Below are 19,482 nucleotides of genomic sequence, written 5' to 3' on the forward strand. Positions count from 1 at the left end.
ACCATTAGCTCATCCTTCTTGCCTCCACTCTGTTCAGGGTTTCATCTGATTTCCTCTTAGTCCCCTCCCAAGGGCTCACTGAAGCTCAGCTTCAGGAAATTCAGGACTATCCTCCTTCCCATCAGAGGGAAACTGAGGCTGGGGCATGGGAGGAAAGAGTGGAGGTCTACCAGTGGGATGCTGCACCTTATTCAACATTGGGCTTTTTCCTATTTCCTGCTCCCTCGTTCCATGCAACCCCTCTTCCCTCATAAGCCTTCTTGTGAAGGGTCTCTGGGGTTTTCCTTCTATTTTCAGATACTATCACTTTGCCCCTTCTTTCTCTTCTGCTCAAACTCTCCTCCTTCCCCCTAGTTCCCCATCTTTCCATTTCTGGATGCTTCTGATGTCAGCGGTTTCCCCGCCTTCAGGTTCCCTAGCCCCCCCCCCCCCCCTCGGTCCCTGGGCTTCCTTTCTCCCATCTTCCCAGGTCCCTAGTGAGCTAGAGGGGGATCATGCAGGCTTGGGGGAAATGGGGCTGAGCACCAAGAGCCCTGGGCCCAGGAGCTGGAGCATCGGGGAGGAGCTGTATTAGCACACATATCCCAGTTTACCATGAATCCTCAAGAAGAAACAAGTCATGTATCTGCCATCAGTAGCCCTGAAGAGAGATTCAGGGACATGAAGATAGGGATTGAATACTACTGAGCAGAGGATATAAGAAGAAGGGACCAGGGAATGACAGAGGGAGGAAAAAGGGCTGAAAAAGGGTAGGAGACAGGAGGTCAGAATATCTTCTTTCCCTGAAGGTCTGGAAAGCAGGGCTCTTACCTGTGTGGGCTATGTGATTGGCCATCTGGTTTAAGGCAGGAGAATGTTCTGAATGACCCTATGACCCCTAGTAATAGGTTGTTTGCATATACTTTCCAGAGAAGGGGGCACAGGAAGTCAGCTGGAGACCAGCCCAAGCCCTACCTTTGCCCTCCCCCCCACCACATGTCGTTTCTCCCTTGCAGTTTGTCCAGGTGGCTGAGCCTTACCCCCACACCCCTTGGGGTGCCCAGAAGATCCCAGACTGGTCAAGAACCAGAGGAAGAAGAGAACTGGAAGTCCCGGCATGGGGACCAGAGCTCCTCAGCCAGCCTCGTAGTTGGGAAAGCAGTCAGCTTGCTCCTCCCGCTCCTCCTCCCCCTCCCCCTCCCCCTTCCCCTCAATCACAGGGATACTTCAGGAAGGGCCTCACCCGGTATGGAGGCTGAGGATCACCTCTGCTGACCCTCAGTCTCCTACCCTGCCCTCCACACCTGACTTTAGCTGGGTCGGTCATGCAATGCTGAGCAGGAAGGTAGGCCTAGCCGTGGCCTGCTTCACTACAGGGCAAGGATTGTACGCATAATGGGTGTGTGTGTGAGTGGGGCTCCAGGGTGAGACCTAGCCCCCACCCCCAGGAGTTCAAGGGGGGGTGGGGGGACCGAGGATAGGATGGCTCGGGGCGGGGCAGGGGCAGAGGAGGCCTCCCTGCGCTCGAACGCATTGTCCTGGCTGGCCTGTGGACTCCTGGCACTGCTGGCCAACGCCTGGATCATCCTCAGCATCTCGGCCAAGCAGCAAAAGCACAAGCCGCTGGAGTTACTGCTCTGCTTCCTGGCGGGCACACACATACTCATGGCGGCTGTGCCCCTCACCACCTTCGCCGTGGTGCAGCTACGGCGGCAGGCTTCTTCTGACTATGACTGGAACGAGAGCATCTGCAAGGTCTTTGTGTCCACCTACTACACACTGGCCCTGGCCACCTGCTTCACAGTCGCCTCGCTCTCCTACCATCGCATGTGGATGGTGCGCTGGCCCGTCAACTACCGCCTCAGCAACGCCAAGAAGCAGGCGCTGCATGCTGTCATGGGCATCTGGATGGTCAGCTTCATCCTCTCCACGCTGCCCTCCATCGGCTGGCACAACAATGGCGAGCGGTACTACGCCCGTGGCTGCCAGTTCATAGTCTCCAAGATTGGCCTGGGCTTTGGCGTCTGCTTCAGCCTCTTGCTCCTTGGGGGCATTGTCATGGGGCTGGTCTGTGTGGCCATCACCTTCTACCAGACGTTGTGGGCCCGGCCCCGGAGGGCTCGGCTGGCCCGGAGAGCGGGGGTTGGGGGTGGGGCCAAGGGGGGTGGGCCAGGGGGTTTGGGTACCCGGCCAGCTTTTGAGGTGCCAGCCATTGTGGTGGAGGATGCCAGAGGCAAGCGGCGGTCCTCGCTGGACGGCTCTGAGTCGGCCAAGACATCCCTGCAGGTCACCAACTTGGTCAGCGCCATCGTCTTTCTCTATGACTCACTCACAGGGGTGCCCATCTTGGTGAGATTGGGGTCCCCCACCTGCTATCCCTAATATCCAGGCCCCAGCACAACCACCTGACCTCGAAGTCATCAGCCATACAGCAGCTCCGCCGTCCACCTTCCTCTTTTCTGCCCACCCCTGCTACATTTGTGAGCCCCCCACCTCTGTCATCCGTCTCCTGGTTCCCATCACCCCCAGCCTCATCATCTGTTTCCCGGTTGCTGCTGCTCAACCCTGTCATCCGTCCTTTACTGCCTCCACCTATCTTCCAGCTCCACCATGTACCCTGTGTCTCCCTGCTTCAGCCCCTGGACCTCCATTCTCCATTCCCTGCCACTCTCCGGTTACCACAGGGCCTCTCAGCACTCTGGGTGGAAACCCCAGAGAGCTCACCCCACCACCCCAGCTTTTTGCATCCCCATCTAGTCCCTCTTCCTGAATTTCTCTCTGTGTTCAAGTTTTCTCTACCACCTCTGCTTCTCCCCCAACCCCTCGGGGGCTTTATCTTCACTACTTGCCCCTGATCTTCCTCTGAATCAGTCCCTTCCCCTCTGTTCATCCCATTCCACCTCCAACTTTGCCTCTGTCACGATCCTCTGTGAACCGGGCCATCCTTTCCTTCTTGTCCACCCACTGCACTAGGATATTGGATCTGGGGTCAAGTGGGACCTCTGAGCTCTGGGTCGTGACCCCGCGCCATTCCCCATCCTCCCGCTAGGTGGTGAGCTTCTTCTCCCTTAAGTCGGACTCGGCTCCGCCGTGGATGGTGCTGGCTGTGCTGTGGTGCTCCATGGCGCAGACGCTGCTGCTGCCCTCCTTCATCTGGTCCTGCGAGCGCTACCGTGCCGACGTGCGCACTGTGTGGGAGCAGTGCGTGGCCATCATGTCGGAGGAGGATGGCGACGACGGTCAGAGGAGGGACCGGGCTTTGGCTTTCCCGGGGGCTTGGACTCCCTCTTCTGCCCATTTCTACCAGCCCTTCTCCGTGTGGGGATGGGCTGCCCTTGAGTGCCCCCTGCTGGACGGAACCTGCGCCACCCTTGGGCTGACTCCAGGCTCCCTTTTCCCTAATCACGCAACCTGATGTACGCCCGCCCATTGCTTCCTTCTGTACTGGGAGCTCCCTCCACTGGGCGTCGGTTCCCCCCTGGAAGCCCACACTACCCAGCTTTGCCTCCACTCTCCAGGAAGAGTGCCTGAGAAACAGGCCAGAGTCCTAACACAACCATAAAGGAAGGCTGTGGAATTAAGGGGAGGTTAGCCTCCCTGAGACACACCCCCAGCTACAGGGACAGTTGTTGGGGGTGGGCTTGTAACTGTTTCAATAAATACGTCTGTATGTATGAAGCACTAGGGACTAAGCACTGAATGCAACAGATGTTAGACGCTCCTGCTTTTCCTCTTGGAGCTTACAGACTAGTGTGAACAGAAGGATTCTCTGGGGAGCTTAAAAAGGGGGCAGGAAGTTTTAAGGGGGGGAGAGGAGGGGAGTGGGTATTCCCTGCCTGTAACCACTCTGCCCCTTTTCTCTCCTAGATGGCGGCTGTGATGACTATGCAGATGGCCGAGTGTGCAAAGTTCGTTTTGATGCTAATGGTGCCACAGGACCAGGGGGCAGGGACCCCACCCAGGTGAAGCTGTTGCCTGGAAGGCACATGCTGTTTCCCCCTCTTGAGAGGGTCCACTACTTACAGGTATGGGACTAGGGAATGAACCTCCTATTCTGGGTATCCCCGTTCTTCTTGTGTCCAGTCTCTGAGAGCCATCCTGACTCCCCATTCCCTAGCCCTGGCCTGCAGGGCACCTAAGGGGTAGGTGAAAGAAAAGTGTGGCAAGAGAGGCTTCCCTTCAGACCTCTCAGAACCAGGTTTGCCCGTCAGAGGATTTTTTTTTTTTTTAAGTTTATTTTTGAGAGAGAGCAGGGGAGGGGCAGAGAGACAGGCAGAGAGAGAATCCCAAAATCCCAAGTAGACTGCACACTGTCAGCGCAGAGCCGGATGCGTGGCTCCAACTCACAAACCCGGAGATCAAGACCTGAGCTGAAATCAAGAGTCTAACGCTTAACCGACTGAGCCACCCAGCAGCCCCCAGAGGATGTTTTGCAAAAGTTTAAGGGGGTGAAGCCATCTTGCAGCGTCCCCACTTAGGTTCCTGCCTTTACCCCCTTTGTCCCTATAGCCCTCTGGGTCTACTTGCTCCTCTCCCCAGGTACCCCTGTCCCGCCGTCTGTCCCATGATGAGACCAACATCTTCTCTACACCTCGGGCACCAGGCTCCATCCTACATAAGTGGTCATCCTCTGATGACATCCGGGTCCTCCCAGCCCAGAGCCGAGCCCTGGGGGGCCCTCCTGAGTACCTGGGACGAAGACAAAGGCTGGAGGATGAGGAGGATGAGGAGGAAGCTGAAGGTGGGGGGCTGGCCAGCCTTCGCCAGTTCCTGGAGGGTGGGATGTTGGGGTCAGGTGGGGGACCCCCACGGGGTCCTGGCTTCTTCCGGGAAGAGATCACCACCTTCATTGATGAGACACCTCTGCCTTCTCCAACTGCTTCGCCGGGGCCCTCTCCTCGCCGGCCCAGGCCCCTGGGCCTCTCACCCCGCAGGCTTTCCCTTGGGTCCCCTGACAGCAGAGCCGCTGGACTTCCTTTGGGCTTAAGTGCAGGGAGACGCTGCTCCCTGACAGGAGGTGAGGGGAGTGCAAGACCTTGGGGAGGATCCTGGGGCCCAGGTAATCCCATTTTCCCCCAGCTGACGCTGTGAGCCCAAGTGGGCCTGCAGGACTCAGATGAGGGGCCCTGAGTATTACCTGTTCTGGCCCTGAGCCTAGGGCAGCTGCCTCCAGACTCCGGGGAGATGGGCGCTGGATCTGGGGCCCGGAGCCCCCGCTGTCTCCTATCTCGATGACCAGAGATGTCCTACTCACCTTCCATCATCCTTAGCAAATTGTATTAAAGCCTGAAGTGTTGCCATGGAAACCTTGGTGTCCATTGTACTAGAGTGGTAAAGGATATGATTGGAGGCTGGGCGGTGGAATGGCTCAGCAGGGACAAAATAGAGCAGGGGCTGTGGACAGAGGCACAGAAATACACCCGGAGAAGGACAAACTCAAACATGAAAACATCCACAGGGACGGGCATATAAGAGCATCTTGTGCTGGGCATGGGGGGACACTTGAGTGTGCTGGTTTGGGGCGTGAAGGATCTATGTTCAGATTGGTGGAAGGTGGTTTCAGGGTGTGATTCCATCTGCCATGCTCCAGCTCTCCTCCTTCCCCCAGATCCACCTAAGGCCTCACTTTCTGGGCAGGAAAGGATTTGGGCCTGACTTGGTATCACAGGCCTGCATCCCATGTTGCATTTTAAAGGTCTTTTTCCAAAAGTGTGTGTGGGTAGGTGTATGGGAGGCTTCCACACTCCTCGTCCTGGACTCAACAGTGTGTGGGCGGGGGTGGGCGGGGCACAGAGTGGAGGGGAACACAGCTGCGGTAGCTACATTCACCCCATGGGCCTCAGGGTTGGAGTCGAGGGTCCTAAGAGGCTCCCCATGCTGTTTTCCAAAGCACCGGTCCCGCTCCCGTTCCAGCCCTTTGCCATCTGCTCTTCACGGCCCGCCTGTTTCTCGGCCTCCCACACTACCCTTCGTCTTAAAGACTGCTTTCTCCACTCGCTGCCAGGCTTCCTGACTTCTCTGGCTCTCATAGTGGCCAATATGGGTTGAATCTGGGCTCCATCAGCACTCCTTGGCCCCGCTCATTCCTTCTCTCTTCCTCTCCTCCCTCCTCTCCCTCTCTCCTTCCTTTCCCCTCCCTCTCCCATCCCCCTATCCTCTCTCTCCCTCTGGGCTCCCGCATTCCGCTTCGGCAGCCGGCCGGCGCCTCCGGCACCATGCTCCGGCTCCTCCGGTTGCTGCTGCTACTGCTGCTGCTGCCTCCGCCGGGGTCCCCCGAGCCCCCAGGCCTGGCCCGGCTGTCCCCGGGTGCGCCCCCCCAGGCCCCGGACTTGCTCTACGCGGACGGGCTGCGCGCCTACGCTGCCGGGGCTTGGGCGCCGGCCGTGGCGCTGCTGCGGGAGGCGCTGCGGAGCCAGGCGGCCCTGGGCCGCGCGCGGCGGGACTGCGGGGCGCGCTGTGCGGCCGAACCGGGGGCCGCACTCCCCGCCGTGCTGCTCGACGCCCCGGACTCCGGGCCCGGCCCGGCGCAGGGGGCCTGGGAGCGGCTGCTGCTTCGCGCCGCGCTCCGACGGGCCGAGTGCCTGACCCAGTGCGGGGTGCAGAGGCTGGGCCCCGGGGGCGCGGCGCGGCTCCGCGTGGGGAGCGCGCTCCGGGACGCCTTCCGCCGCCGGGAGCCCTACAACTACCTGCAGAGGGCCTACTACCAGGTGCGGGAGCTGCCCGGGCCCTTTCCGGGTCCTGCCCCGACCCGCGCTGCGCTGCTACTTGGAGCTCGCCAGGAGAGGGCGGAAAGCCGGCGCCCGGGACTCCGGGTGGGGCTGGGGGGGGAGGGCGGTCAACGGACCTCTCCTTTTGAGCAGGTCCCATGAAAACCACGTCAAGTACCTGTTGCGGTCGCCGAGGGACAGCCTAAGGGACAGTGGGAGCAAAGTTGGAGCGGGGCTGGGTGGGTTCCTGAGACAGGGTGGAAATAGATCGGAGACGGAGGGAAGGGGCCTGAAATGTTAGGTCTTCCTGAGACCTACGTGGGGTGATAGCAGCCTCTTCCTAGGAGCGAAGCGGAGGGGATGGGGGGAAACCCCACCGTTGGACTGGAAGTATTGGCGGGGGGGGGGGGGGGCGGTGCGTTGAGTGTGAGCCTTTGCCTGGCAGGGGCAAAGCTGAGGAGCGGTGAGGCCGGACGTCTGGGGGGCGGGCCGCAGCTACTAGTTCAGTAGCTAATGCCTACGTGGCTGGGGAGAGGGGGGCGCTGGTCCCACACACCTCAGCTCAGGGTCCTAGAGACCTGCGGGTTTTACTGGCCGCTCAGGTCTCCCCCACTTCCCTACCGCACTTAGCCATCACTTGCACCTTATCTCCCAAACTGAGGCCCTGAGGTCCCTCTGCCCATATCGCACCCGCTCCAAAGTCTTGAAACCCCTCTTTCCTTAGCAACCGGACTCCTGAACTTCCCCAGAATACTGGTTTCTAGGGGGTCTGGAGGTTGAGAGATGGACAAGTCTTCCAGATGGTCTCGGGGCAGTTCCTGCTGTGCGTGTGGAATGGGAAGGCCAGTGAGGGGGCAGAGAGAGAGGTCTGACCCCAATACCTGAGGGCACTAACTTCCTCATCCTTCCCACTTCTCAGCTGAAGAAGCTGGACCTGGCAGCCGCCGCAGCACACACCTTCTTTGTAGCAAACCCAACACACCTCCAGATGCGGGAGGACATGGCCAAGTACAGACGTATGTCTAGGGTGCGGCCCCAGAGCTTCCGGGACCTGGAGACTCCCCCATACTGGGTGAGACCCTTTGACTGGCTGGGTCCATGGGGCTCACTGGGCTCTGACCTGTGTAGCTCAGGTGTCAGGAGATGCATGTCCTCAGTAACCCTGGATGGAGAGTCCCTCTCTGGGACTTAGCTTTCTTCCTGAGGATCACTCAAGTCCCGTGTTCTACCATTCCGATCCTGAGACCCACCCTATATTCCCCAAGGTGAAGTGGGGTCTGGAGTCCATGCCCCAAATGAGACCAACGCCCCGCCCCTTCTTTCTACTCCCCAATCTTGTTTGGCACCCTGCCCCCAGGATCTCGGGTGACCGCCCACCCCCCTCCCCGACAGGCAGCCTATGATGATGGCCTGGAGCTACTGGGGCGTCAGGAAGCAGGACTGGCACTGCCCCGGCTAGAGGAGGCCCTGCAGGAGAGCCTGGCCCAGGTGGAGAGCTGCCGGGCTGGCTGCGAGGGGCCTGAGGAGCAGCAAAGGGAGGAAGAGGAGGAGGAAGGGACTGGAGGCCAGGGGGGCCTCTATGAGACCATTGCAGGTAAGGAGCTGGGGGTTCGTGGTGCCACGGAGAGAGGCATCACAAGCTGAATGGTTCACCTGTGTCCTCTGCAGGGCACTGGATTCGGGTCCTACAGTGCCGGCAGCGCTGTGTGGGGGACACAGCCACACGTCCTGGCCGAAGCTTCCCTGTCCCTGACTTCCTTCCCAGCCAGCTGAGGCGGCTGCACGAGGCCCATGCTCAGGGTCAGTTGGGGAAGGGTGACTGGGGTTGGAAACAGGGGAAGTGAAGGTTTGCCTCTGATGGTATCCTGAGCCCCATCTCTGCATCCCTCCCATCTGTCTCTGGATCTCTAGTCGGTCAGGGCTCCGTGGGGACCATCACTTCAGGAGAACTCTCGTTTGCTCTCCTTTGGCGCCGTTGTGGAAAGCTCGGGAGATGGGTCACAGGGCTCCTTCTGCCCTTGCTGCTTCTCACCTTCCTTTAATCTCTCCTCTCTTCCTCCCCTTTGAACTCTGCCTGTACAGCTCAGGTATGTTTGAGTAAGCTTTGGAAAGAAGCAATGGATGAGTGTGCCTGCCAGGGGGAATGGGGGCTCTGGAGTTGTTTGGCATTGGGAGACCACCTTCTCTGGCTCGGCCTCTGTCTCCCCGTCTTCTCTGCCTCTGCCCAGGGATCACTGCCCTTCTCAGTCTCTGGGCCCCGCCCCCACCCTCTTGCTCTGTCTCCAGTGGGGAATCTGTCCCAGGCTATGGAAAATGTCCTGAGTGTCCTGCTGTTCTACCCGGAAGATGAGGCTGCCAAGAAGGCTCTGAACCAGTATCAGGCCCAGCTGGGAGAGCCGAGACCTGGCCTCGGGCCAAGAGAGGTAACCCCCTGCTCCATCCTTACTCTGTGAGGTAACCCGAAATCAAATATACCTGCAGAGTCACCCAGACTCTGTCTCCCCATCTGGTCCACTACAGGCAACCCCAGATCCTCATCGGACTTGTCTCCACTCCCTGCCCCCCACTTCAGACTCTCCTTCCCGAGTCCATGTGCCAGCCATCCCCCTTCCCTGAACTTCACCACTCCTTGCCCCTGCCTTATGTGTCCTCCTGTGCGCGCACACAGATGCGCGCACACACACACACTCCTCCCCCCACCATCCTCCAGCCTTAACTTCCCTGCCCCACTCTCCTTGTCTCACCCCCTTCTCCCTGCTGCCCACCCTGCCTCAGGACATCCGGCAATTCATCCTTCGATCCTTGGGGGAGAAGAGACAGCTCTACTACGCCATGGAGCACCTGGGGACCAGCTTCAAGGATCCTGTGAGTATCTCCCCTTCTCTCCATCCTACCCTTCATTGCACCCCCAGGAGGAGGAGAACACTGATGCCCTCCATTTGTTTCCCACCCTCCCTGGGAGGCTTGGAGAGGAGTCTGCATTCCCAGTTTTTCAGGGACAGAGGCAGGTACCTGTAGTAGAGGGCAGCTTTGGGGTCATGCAGGCCTAGGTGTTGGTCTCTTCTCTGCCATAAACAAGCTCTGGACCCTCACTCACCTCAGCCTCAATTTCCTTACCTGTAAAATGGGAACATCACACCTGTCTCATGGGACTCTTGAAACCATAGCACTAGCTAGAAATTAGAGAAAGTTCTGTTGCTGCTGCTTTCGTTACTATTCTTTTTATTGTAGTCATACGAGGAAACGAAAGGGCAGAGTTTTGTTCATTGCTAGGATGATAGCATAAAGCAGGTTTTCTCAACCTTCTTGGCACCATTGACTTTTTTGACTTGATAATTCTTTGTAGGGGAGCAGAAGGGGGCTTTCCTAGGCATTGTAGAATGTTCAGCAGCTCCCTTGGCCTCTACCCAATAGATGTCAATAGCACTTTCTGAGTCATGACCATCAAAAATGTTTCCAGACATTGCTAAATCTTGTTTGAGAATCTGGTTGTTTGAGATCCTCTGGTTCAAAGCATAGCCTCTAAAGCTAGTTTAGTATGTATGTATGGATGGATGGATGGATTTTAAGAAGGCTCCACACCCAACATGGGGCGGGACCTCAGGACCCCAAGATCAAGAGTCACATGCTTTACTGACTGAGCCACTAGGTGCCCCTCTAAAGCTAGTTTGAGTCTCAACTCTGTCACCGACTAGCTGTGTGATCTTGGGCATGTTACTCTACTTCTCTGTGTCTTAGAGTCTTTTTTTTTTTTTTTAATGTTTGTTTATTTTTGAGAGAGAGACAGAGAGACAGACACAGAGCATGAGCAGGGGAGGGGCAGAGAGAGAGGGAGACACAGAATCTGAAGCAAGCTCCAGGCTCTGAGCTGTCAGCACAGAGCCCGACTCAGGGCTCAAACCCACGAACCTCAAGATAAGCCTGAGCTGAAGTTGGACACTCAACTGACTGAGCCACCCAGGTGCTCCTGTCTTTTTTTTTTTTTTTTAAGTTTTATTATTTACTTTGAGAGAGACAGAGAGACAGACAGAGAGAGAGAGAGAGAAAGAGAGCCTATGAGCAGGGGAGGGGCAGAGAGAATCCCAAACAGGCTCCACACTGTCAGTGCAGAGCCCAATGTGGGGCTCAAACTCAAGAACCGTGAGATCATGACCTGAGCTGAAATCAGGAGTCGGGACACTTAACTGGCTGAGCCACCTAGACACTCCTTAGAGTCTTCAACTGTAAAATGGGCACATTAAGACAAGGTGTTTCATAAGATTGGAGCACCTGGGTGGCTCAGTCGGTTGAGCATCTGACTTCGGCTTGGGTCATCATCTCACGGTTTGTGAGTTTGGGCCCTGTGTTGGGCTCTGCTGACAGCTTAGAGCCTGGAGCCTGCTTCGGATTCTGTGTCTCCCTCTCTCTCTGCCCCTCCCCTGTTCACGTTTTGTCTCTCTCTCTCGCTCGCTCTCTCAAAAACAAATAAATGTTAAAAAAATTTTTTTTAATAAAAGGTGTTTCATAAGACTATTGTGGACATTAAACAATAAAGTTTCATGTAGTCCACTTTTGTGTATAAAGTTGTTAGAACAGCACCTGACAAATAGTTCTATGTAAGCCGTTGTTGTTGTTACAGAGTTTGGCCCAGCACCCAGGGCTCCTGACAATGAGTCTGGGGCTTTTCTCACCTCTACCTTCCTCTCTGAAAGTTCAGAGTCTAATGTCAGGGGTTCAGGCTGGATGTGGTGGGTGATGGTGCTTTTCCTAACTGTCCCAGGATTCCTGGACCCCAGCAGCTGTCATCCCAGAGGCACTTAGAGAAAAGCTCAGGTAGGAGATGCCCTGTGGTGGGAGTGGCCTGGCCTGAGCTGGAAGGTGAGGGAGGGGTCCTGGAAGGTCTGGATTGGCCTGTGCATCCACTGAGTATGTCTCTCACCCCTGAGAGAGGATCAAGAGAAGAGGCCTTGGGACCATGAGCCGCCACAGCCAAAGCCCTTGACCCACTGGAAGGGTAAGTTCCCAGGAGAGCAGGAAGCAGGAGCTGAGAGGGCCCGGGGGCCGCCAGCTACTGCTGGGTCTGCCCCCAGGGGGCGCTCAACGCTCTCTGTCCTGTTCCTTCCCCTGCAGATGTCCTCCTCCTGGAGGGAGTCACCCTGACCCAGGATGCAAGACAGCTGAATGGGTCAGAACGGGCCGTGTTGGACGGGCTGCTCACCCCAGCTGAGTGTGGGCTGCTGCTGCAGCTGGCCAAGGTAAGAAGACCTGTGAGTAGGCACTGTTGGCTAGTTAGGGACCTCAGGCTCAGCACACCCAGCCTGCCCCCTGTTCTGCCATCTCTGGCTCTCCAGGGGCCCTGCGCCTGCCACTACCTCGCCGCTGTGGACAAGTTCCCTTCCTCTTAGCTGAGGTGGGGTGGGTGGACACTCTTTACAAAGGAATTTTGCTAGAAATTGATAGGAAGAACAAAACAAAAACCATGAAGGGATAAAAAAGGGTGAGTGTGCGGGCGAGGATTCCTTGATTAGCCGAGAGTTTAATTATCGGCTTGGCTGATAGCTTAGCAGACGCACAGGCGTCATCTTCCATCCATTGTATCCCCTGCTCGTTTGGGTTGAATGATCCATATTCACCAGGTTGAGTCTCAGTGTGCCTTCCACACACACTCACTGAGTATCTGCTGTGCACTCAGAACTACTGGGTTACAGGGGGAGGTAGATGAACGTGGACCTGCCTTCAGGACCTCACTGCATAGAGAAAGAATCAGACACAGAGACACATAATTAGAGCGAGGGGTAAGTTTGCTACATGTACCCATCCAAACAGAAGCACCAAAATGCAAAGTCACAGAAGGCTTACTGGGCGGAGGGAGGTAGGCTGGCATTTGAGCTCAGTCTTAAGGATAAGTTAACAAGCAGAGAAGGGGAAGAAAGCCAGGCTGGAAGGGAGAAGGACAGGGGGTACTCTGGCAAGTGCAGTAGAGCACGGGAGTTAAGAGCATGGGACAGTGATTACCTGGGTGAGCTCACGCGGTGTATTTTAATGTCTCTGAGCCTAGTTTCTTGAGCTGTAAAACAGGGATAAAGGCAGTGGTTCTTTTAAGGTTGTTGTGAGGTAGTACATGGTAAAGGTGTTAGAAGAATATAAAAAGTGCTTAGGGTTAGCCATTATCTATTATCTATCTATTATCTATTCTCGCTATTATCATCAGGCTGTGGATCATCCAGAAGAGGTCCAGGGGAGAGAACCCAAAGGTGGAGGTACAGAAGAGACGGCGAAGGGCCTCCTGTACCCTACCAGGGAGTTTGTAGGCAGTGGACAGCTTATTGGAGAATTTAAGGAGGGGTTGAGCAGGGTCCTGAGTCACCATCCTGCAGAATTGGTAGTTCCCTCTAGTGGCACTGTGGAGAATGCAGTGGGCGAGGAAAGTAAGGGGAGAGGCTTCTGGGGTGATGCAAGCATGCCACTGCCTTAGGTTAGATCTTCACTGCAAGGAAATGGAGAGAGGGGACAGATGAGAAAATATTTAGAAAGTCAAAGATAGAGAAGTTCAGGACTAAAGGATAGAGTCAGGGATAACTCCCAAGTATCGGACTTTCTTTCTGTTCCTTCATCACACTATATTCATTCAGCCCTCAGGACCTTTGCACTTACTATTTCTGCAGCCTGGAACATTTTCTCTCTCACATGTTGAAGTGGCTCCTTCATACCATTTGCTTTTTTTTTTTTTTTTTAATTTTTTTTTAATGTTTATTTATTTTTAAAATTTTTTTTTTTCAACGTTTATTTATTTTTGGGACAGAGAGAGACAGAGCATGAACGGGGGAGGGGCAGAGAGAGAGGGAGACACAGAATCGGAAGCAGGCTCCAGGCTCTGAGCCATCAGCCCAGAGCCTGATGCGGGGCTCGAACTCACGGACCGCAAGATCGTGACCTGGCTGAAGTCGGACGCTTAACCGACTGCGCCACCCAGGCGCCCCTAATGTTTATTTATTTTTGAGACAGAGAGAGACAGAGCATGAATGGGGGAGGGGCGGAGAGAGAGGGAGACACAGAATCGGAAGCAGGCTCCAGGCTCTGAGCCATCAGCCCAGAGCCTGACGCGGGGCTCGAACTCACAAACCGTGAGATCGCGACCTGAGCTGAAGTCGGACGCTCAACCGACTGAGCCACCCAGGCGCCCCATACCATTTGCTTTCAATTTGGATGTCACCTCATCAATTAGCTGTCCCCTAACCACTGCCTGGGTACTCTCAAGGTTGAAACCCCGTTTTAATTTTCTTTTCTTTCTTTTTTTTTTTTAATTTTTTAATGTTTACTTTATTTATTTATTTATTATTTTTTTTTTTAATTTTTTTTTTTTCAACGTTTATTTATTTTTGGGACAGAGAGAGACAGAGCATGAATGGGGGAGGGGCAGAGAGAGAGGGAGACACAGAATCGGAAACAGGCTCCAGGTTCTGAGCCATCAGCCCAGAGCCCGACGCGGGGCTCGAACTCACGGACCGCGAGATCGTGACCTGGCTGAAGTCGGACGCTTAACCGACTGCGCCACCCAGGCGCCCCAATGTTTACTTTATTTTTGAGGGAGAGAGAGACAGAGCATGCACAGAGGAGGGGCAGAGAGAGAGAGAGTCACAGAATCGGAAGCAGGCTTCAGGCTCTGAGCTGTCAGCACAGAGCCCAACACAGGGCTTGAACTCACAAACTATGAGATTGTGACCTGAGCCAAAGCTGACGCTTAACCGACTGGGCCACATAGATGCCTCTGTTTTTTTCTTTATACCACTTGTCACCATCTGAATTGATCTGGCTTGTTTATTCATTTATTATCTCAACATATGAACTGCATGAGAGCAGAGACCTTTTCATGTTCACAGTTGTGTACTCAGTGCCTAGAACAGTGCCTGACATCTAGTAAGCACTCAGTACAAATTTGTTGAATGAATAAATACAAGGAGAGAAGGTTAGATGGCTTGGGTGACCATGGAGTTTATATGCAGGGTTACAGGTAGTGGTTTCAAAAAGCAACCAAAAGAATAGGTGTCAGGAAAAGGACATCCAAATACCGGGAGACCCCCAGGTAATGAGACTCGCATAGGTGGTTGGGTAATTGGGACTCAGCATCAAGGGTCCTCACGTTCTCCAAGAGTGTGTCAGGTGGGAAAAGGTCAGAGACCTGCTGTCTCCCCACCTTGAGCTGGTTGGGACCTTGCCTGACTATCAAACCTCCTGCTAGGGCCTTGTTTCTGGAGAGACTCCTGTATTATTAGCTCATCAGGAGTGAATGCTCAAGCCCATCCTGCCCCGCTTCCCCAACAGCCCTTAGCCTCTCAGAGGCCCCTTCCCCACTGTAGGAAGCTCTCCAGCGTTCTGGGCATAGAAGCCCCCCCCGGTGAGTGGGATTCCATATCTTTACCAGAGAGTGACAATACAGACATGAAGATAGTCATTCTGTGTGAAGGGCAGCAGCTCAGGGAGGGGGGCCACCAGAGAACCTTGGGGGCTTCTAGCTTCTTGCAGGAAGCGGGAGGATTGGAGGAAGGTCTTGTATCCCTGTGGGCAGTGAGGTGGGAGATAGCCTGGGACCCAGGGAGTATGACTCCACAGCCAACTCTCTCCCTCCACAGGATGCCGCTGAGGCTGGAGCCAGGTCTGGCTATCGTGGCCGCCGCTCCCCTCACACCCCCCACGAACGCTTTGAGGGGCTCACAGTGCTCAAGGCTGCACAGGTGAGAGGAAGCCCCCCTGCCCTGGTCTGAAGCCCAGAACTGGAGAAGAGGGTACGCAGGAGGCTGGGAACCCGGGCCTGGGCCTCTCCTGTGGAAGGGCTCTCCGGAGACTGAGAGTACCCGAGTCCTCTGCCTAGAGTTGGGGGTGGGGTAGGCGTTCTGAGATGTAGGGACCTGGGTTATGGTCACAGAGCCAATGGAAGGGGCAGTTTGGGCTGATGGACAGAGCCGGTTGCTGAGACTCCAAACCCGTGGGTGGAGAGCAATGGAAGTAGGGCAGGGGCTGGGTCTGGGCTGTCCTTCCATGGTCCCCTCCTTTCCCGCCCTTCCTTTCTCCGCTTGCAGCTGGCCCGGGCCGGGGCCGTGGGCAGTCAGGGGGCTAAGCTGCTTCTGGAGGTGAGCGAGCGCGTCCGGACGTTGACACAGGCCTACTTTTCCCCGGAGCGGCCCCTGCATCTTTCCTTCACCCACCTGGTGTGCCGGAGTGCCATAGAAGGTAATCGCCAGGGACCCCAGCTGTTCCTCCCCAACCTCGAGCCCCTGTTGGGCACTGCACACCCTCAGCAGCCCCCGCACTCTATGGCTTTTCTGACTCCCCTGCCCCGGTGAGGGCCTGGCTGCTCGGCCCGGCGGTGATCCCCCGAAGCCTCAGGGTGGGTGTGGATGGCAGTGGATGGGCCCCGGGGGTGTTCACCAGGTCCCTTTGCTTCCCAGGAGAGCAAGAGCAGCGCATGGACCTGAGTCACCCGGTGCACGCAGACAATTGCGTGCTGGACCCCGACACTGGGGAGTGCTGGAGGGAGCCCCCGGCCTACACCTATCGTGACTACAGGTGGGCGCCCCTCACCCCCAGGGGTCAGGCAGGCGGGCCTGGGTTGGGGGTCTCACTGCCTGCTGTCTCCTTCCCTTTCCAGTGGGCTCCTCTACCTCAATGATGACTTCCATGGTGGGGACCTGTTCTTCACAGAGCCTAACGCCCTCACGGTCACAGTAAGCAGGGTAGGGGGTGTGGGGGTGTCACAGGGAGCCCAGCTGTGGACTCAGGATTCAAAACAGAAGGTTCCCAGAGGCAAATGCAGGGAAATGGCCTGGGGCCACCTTAACCCTTTCCTTTCCTGGCCTCCCCAGCCCTTTCCACCACTGGTCTGTGTTCAGGGGCTCTCTTAGAGGTTGATTACCCCTCCTCAGGGGATCTCGAGTGGCCCCTCCACACCCTGCCTTCAGCGTTTGCCTCACCTCCTTAGGTAGAGTGGGTAAAGCACAGGACCCCCAACCCTATTCCAGGCATAAACCAGGGGCTAGAATTGGGCAGAAGGAGAGGGGCAGTGAGTTTTCATCATTTATTCCTCCATTTTACCCACTTAGCTTCTTCTCCGCTAATGCCAGCTACTGATAATCCAAGGCCTCCTTGAGGTGGAAAAATGTCCCCAAGATCCTTATCCCCAGTACCCAGAGTCTGGTACTGCATTCGCACCCTCAGATTGCATCACCCTGGGTCCAAAGGGTTGGGCAGGGGTTGGGAAGGGACTGGCAGGAGGCCCTCCATGGAGGCCCCTTTTCTTTAGCTCCCAACTCCTCTAGCCTTGGTCTGGCACTTGTGCTCCTCAGGTTGAGGCCGATTTCTCATTTCCCCCAAGATAGGCCCTGAATTCAGGAATGGGAAGTGATGGGTAGGAGAGCTGAACATTTTGTGCCCCTGTCCCCATCCTGCTCTAGGCAGTCGGGGCCAAGTTCTCTGAGAGCACCTATCCCTGGAGCTGAACCTGCCCTCACCCCCCAGGCTCAGGTTCGTCCTCGCTGTGGACGCCTCGTGGCCTTCAGCTCCGGTGGGGAGAATCCCCACGGTGTGTGGGCTGTGACGCGGGGACGGCGCTGCGCCCTGGCACTGTGGCACACCTGGGCACCTGAGCACAGGGAGCAGGTGAGGAGGAGCAGGAGCAGGAAGGGATGGCCCTCCTGGTGTGTGAAGGATGAGGGGCAGGGGCTGAGATGCCCCAGGGAGGGTCCTTGGGGCAAGGCGATGCAGGGGATTGGGCCAGACTCTCCTCCCCACTCCCTAGGAGTGGACAGAAGCCAAAGAGCTACTGAAGGAGCCAGAGGAGGAAGAGGAGGAGGAGGAGGAAGAGGAAGAAACGCCAAGCAGAGACCCTTCCCCAGAACCCCCCAGCCGCAGGCTTCAGCGGGTCCAGGACAGAGTTGGGAAACCACCTCGGGTCCGAGAGGAGCTGTGAGGGACTGAGCCAGCTCCTTGGGGAGGTGGCCACTTGACTTGTGAAGGACCACCTTGATGCCAGGACCCACGAGAAGCCCCCATGTGATGAGAGCAGAACAGCGAGCTCTCTGTCCCTGCACCCCTACTCCCTTGGGGATCACGAGGGCTGTCCAGCCCTGGACTCAGAGGACAGTGCACAGACGAGCCTAGAGCTCACGAGGCCTGGCTGATGGACCTCCAGCCCTAGGACAGACCGAGGACACTATGCCTCCCTGGAAAGAAATGGCAGGGATAGGACCCGACTGCTTCCAATGTGAAGGATGAGAGGGAGGATAGCCCCAGTGCCCTGTCCCAGCCTGTAATAAAGAGCTGAAGATCCCTCAGCCAGGGCCCGATGGAGTGTATCACAGTTTCTCTGGTGTCTGCAGAGGGGAGTGGCTGTGGCTGGCCTGGGAGGAGACAGGTGTCTTTGGGCCTCCCAGAGGCGGGGCCACTCAAAGCCTGTGATTTGTCAGGGAAATCTCGGCCACCTGCTCCCCGCATGCAAATGGACCTAAACCCCTGACAGCTGCTCCTTGGGCCTCCAACTCTAAGCCCCGTCTTCCCTCTCTGAGCTTGACCGAGACATAGGGCAGCCTGATCCCTCTGGTTCCAGCCTTCACAGCCCCAGCAGGACTCCGTGAGTCATGGTGGCAAGGAGTGGGCCAAACCCCAGATGGGAGCGGGGTCGGGGTTGCTCCCCGCTTCCCACCCTTGGTCCACTCAAAGCAGGGACAGGCCCGTCCATCTTCCTCTCTGGATCCCCTGTGCCTTTCCCCACCCCCCAGGATCAGACCCAGGGGCAGCTGGTTGGGGTTTGTTGAGAAGAAGGATTATCCAGATCAGTCCCTTCTAATCTCAGCTCCTGCCTGCACCCTCCCCATATTCACCGTAACCCTCTTACCCCCCTTCCCCACAACTCTGAACTAAGAGTCAAAATCTTGGGCATTGACGATGAGCCACTTCTCACCCTCCTATTCTGGCTCCTGGACTGGTTGCTAGGCAGGCCCTGACTGCCACGATCATCAGCGTTGGTGGGGGCAAGGGCCTGGCGGGGTGGGGGGTGGGGGGGCTGGAGCTGTGGTTGCTTCTGCTCTTCTGCCCCCCTCCCAAACCCCAAACTTTAATCCTCACAGCTTTGCTCTAATCCCATGGGGCCTGATGCTCTTATCTCTGCCTACAGGGAGACTGGCCCAGGAAGCACCCCTCAGCCCCTCTTCCCTCCAGGGCTTGTGAGGGGCTGCTGCTCTCTATAGCCCCACATCCCTGTTCCCACCTACCCACCGCCCCAGGCTGGGCCCAAGTCTCTCTGGAAGCTGCACACCTCCCTTCCTGCCCTCGCCCCACACCGTTGCCAGCTGATTTCATTTGCCTGACGTCGTCGTTGTCGTTGCCCTACCCTTCTCTGTCAGTGCTCCCCCTGACCCCCCCCCCCCAGAGTTGGGGCCAGGCCAGGCCAGCTCCTCTGGCAGCAGAGCCGGGGCAGGTGACGGGTTGGCGTCGCAGCTGAGGGAGTGAGGAAGCGCCTGGAAACCTGGGAGAGGTCCAGTCAGAGTCCAAGTAAGAGGGGGCTGGCCTGGCTCGGCTGTCTGGGGCTGGGGGCTGCAGGGAGGGCTCGGGCAGGGCTGGGCTTGGCTGTGCAGGGCTCCAAATGTGAAGGGGCTGGTGGGGCAGTGGTGCAGGCCACCCAGTCGTCTCTCAATTTCTTGTAGTGGGTTCCAGCCCCTGAGTCAGGTGCGGGGGAGAGGACAGAAACGTGGCCTGGTGGGGACCCCCCCCCACGCTTACTCCTTGTTCCCGACAGGAGCCGGAGCTACCCCTCAACCTGTCAGCC

At 56.9% G+C, this 19,482-nt stretch overlaps 2 protein-coding genes across 2 annotated transcripts; both read left to right on the plus strand.

The window, feature by feature from the left end:
• The first annotated feature begins 1,461 nt into the window (after positions 1-1,461).
• On the plus strand, positions 1,462-5,070 carry GPR162 (G protein-coupled receptor 162). The gene is made up of 4 exons (XM_047065167.1): positions 1,462-2,328; positions 3,029-3,218; positions 3,847-4,004; positions 4,519-5,070. The coding sequence occupies exons 1-4, from the start codon at positions 1,462-1,464 to the stop codon at positions 5,068-5,070; spliced, it is 1,767 nt and encodes a 588-aa protein (XP_046921123.1).
• A 1,124-nt stretch (positions 5,071-6,194) lies between these two features.
• P3H3 (prolyl 3-hydroxylase 3) lies at positions 6,195-17,702 on the plus strand. Its single transcript, XM_047064833.1, has 15 exons — positions 6,195-6,686; positions 7,606-7,758; positions 8,079-8,280; positions 8,355-8,486; positions 8,973-9,109; positions 9,462-9,551; positions 11,446-11,498; positions 11,612-11,679; positions 11,796-11,920; positions 15,296-15,397; positions 15,743-15,893; positions 16,112-16,229; positions 16,312-16,387; positions 17,178-17,318; positions 17,458-17,702. The coding sequence occupies exons 1-15, from the start codon at positions 6,195-6,197 to the stop codon at positions 17,626-17,628; spliced, it is 2,211 nt and encodes a 736-aa protein (XP_046920789.1). The 3' UTR covers positions 17,629-17,702.
• The last annotated feature ends 1,780 nt before the right edge of the window (positions 17,703-19,482 follow it).

This window comes from Lynx rufus, unplaced genomic scaffold (assembly GCF_022079265.1).
Source record: "Lynx rufus isolate CCGP_SWC_20201006 ecotype Redwood Valley unplaced genomic scaffold, mLynRuf1.p SCAF_7, whole genome shotgun sequence".
In the NCBI taxonomy this organism is placed as follows: Eukaryota; Metazoa; Chordata; class Mammalia; order Carnivora; family Felidae; genus Lynx; species Lynx rufus.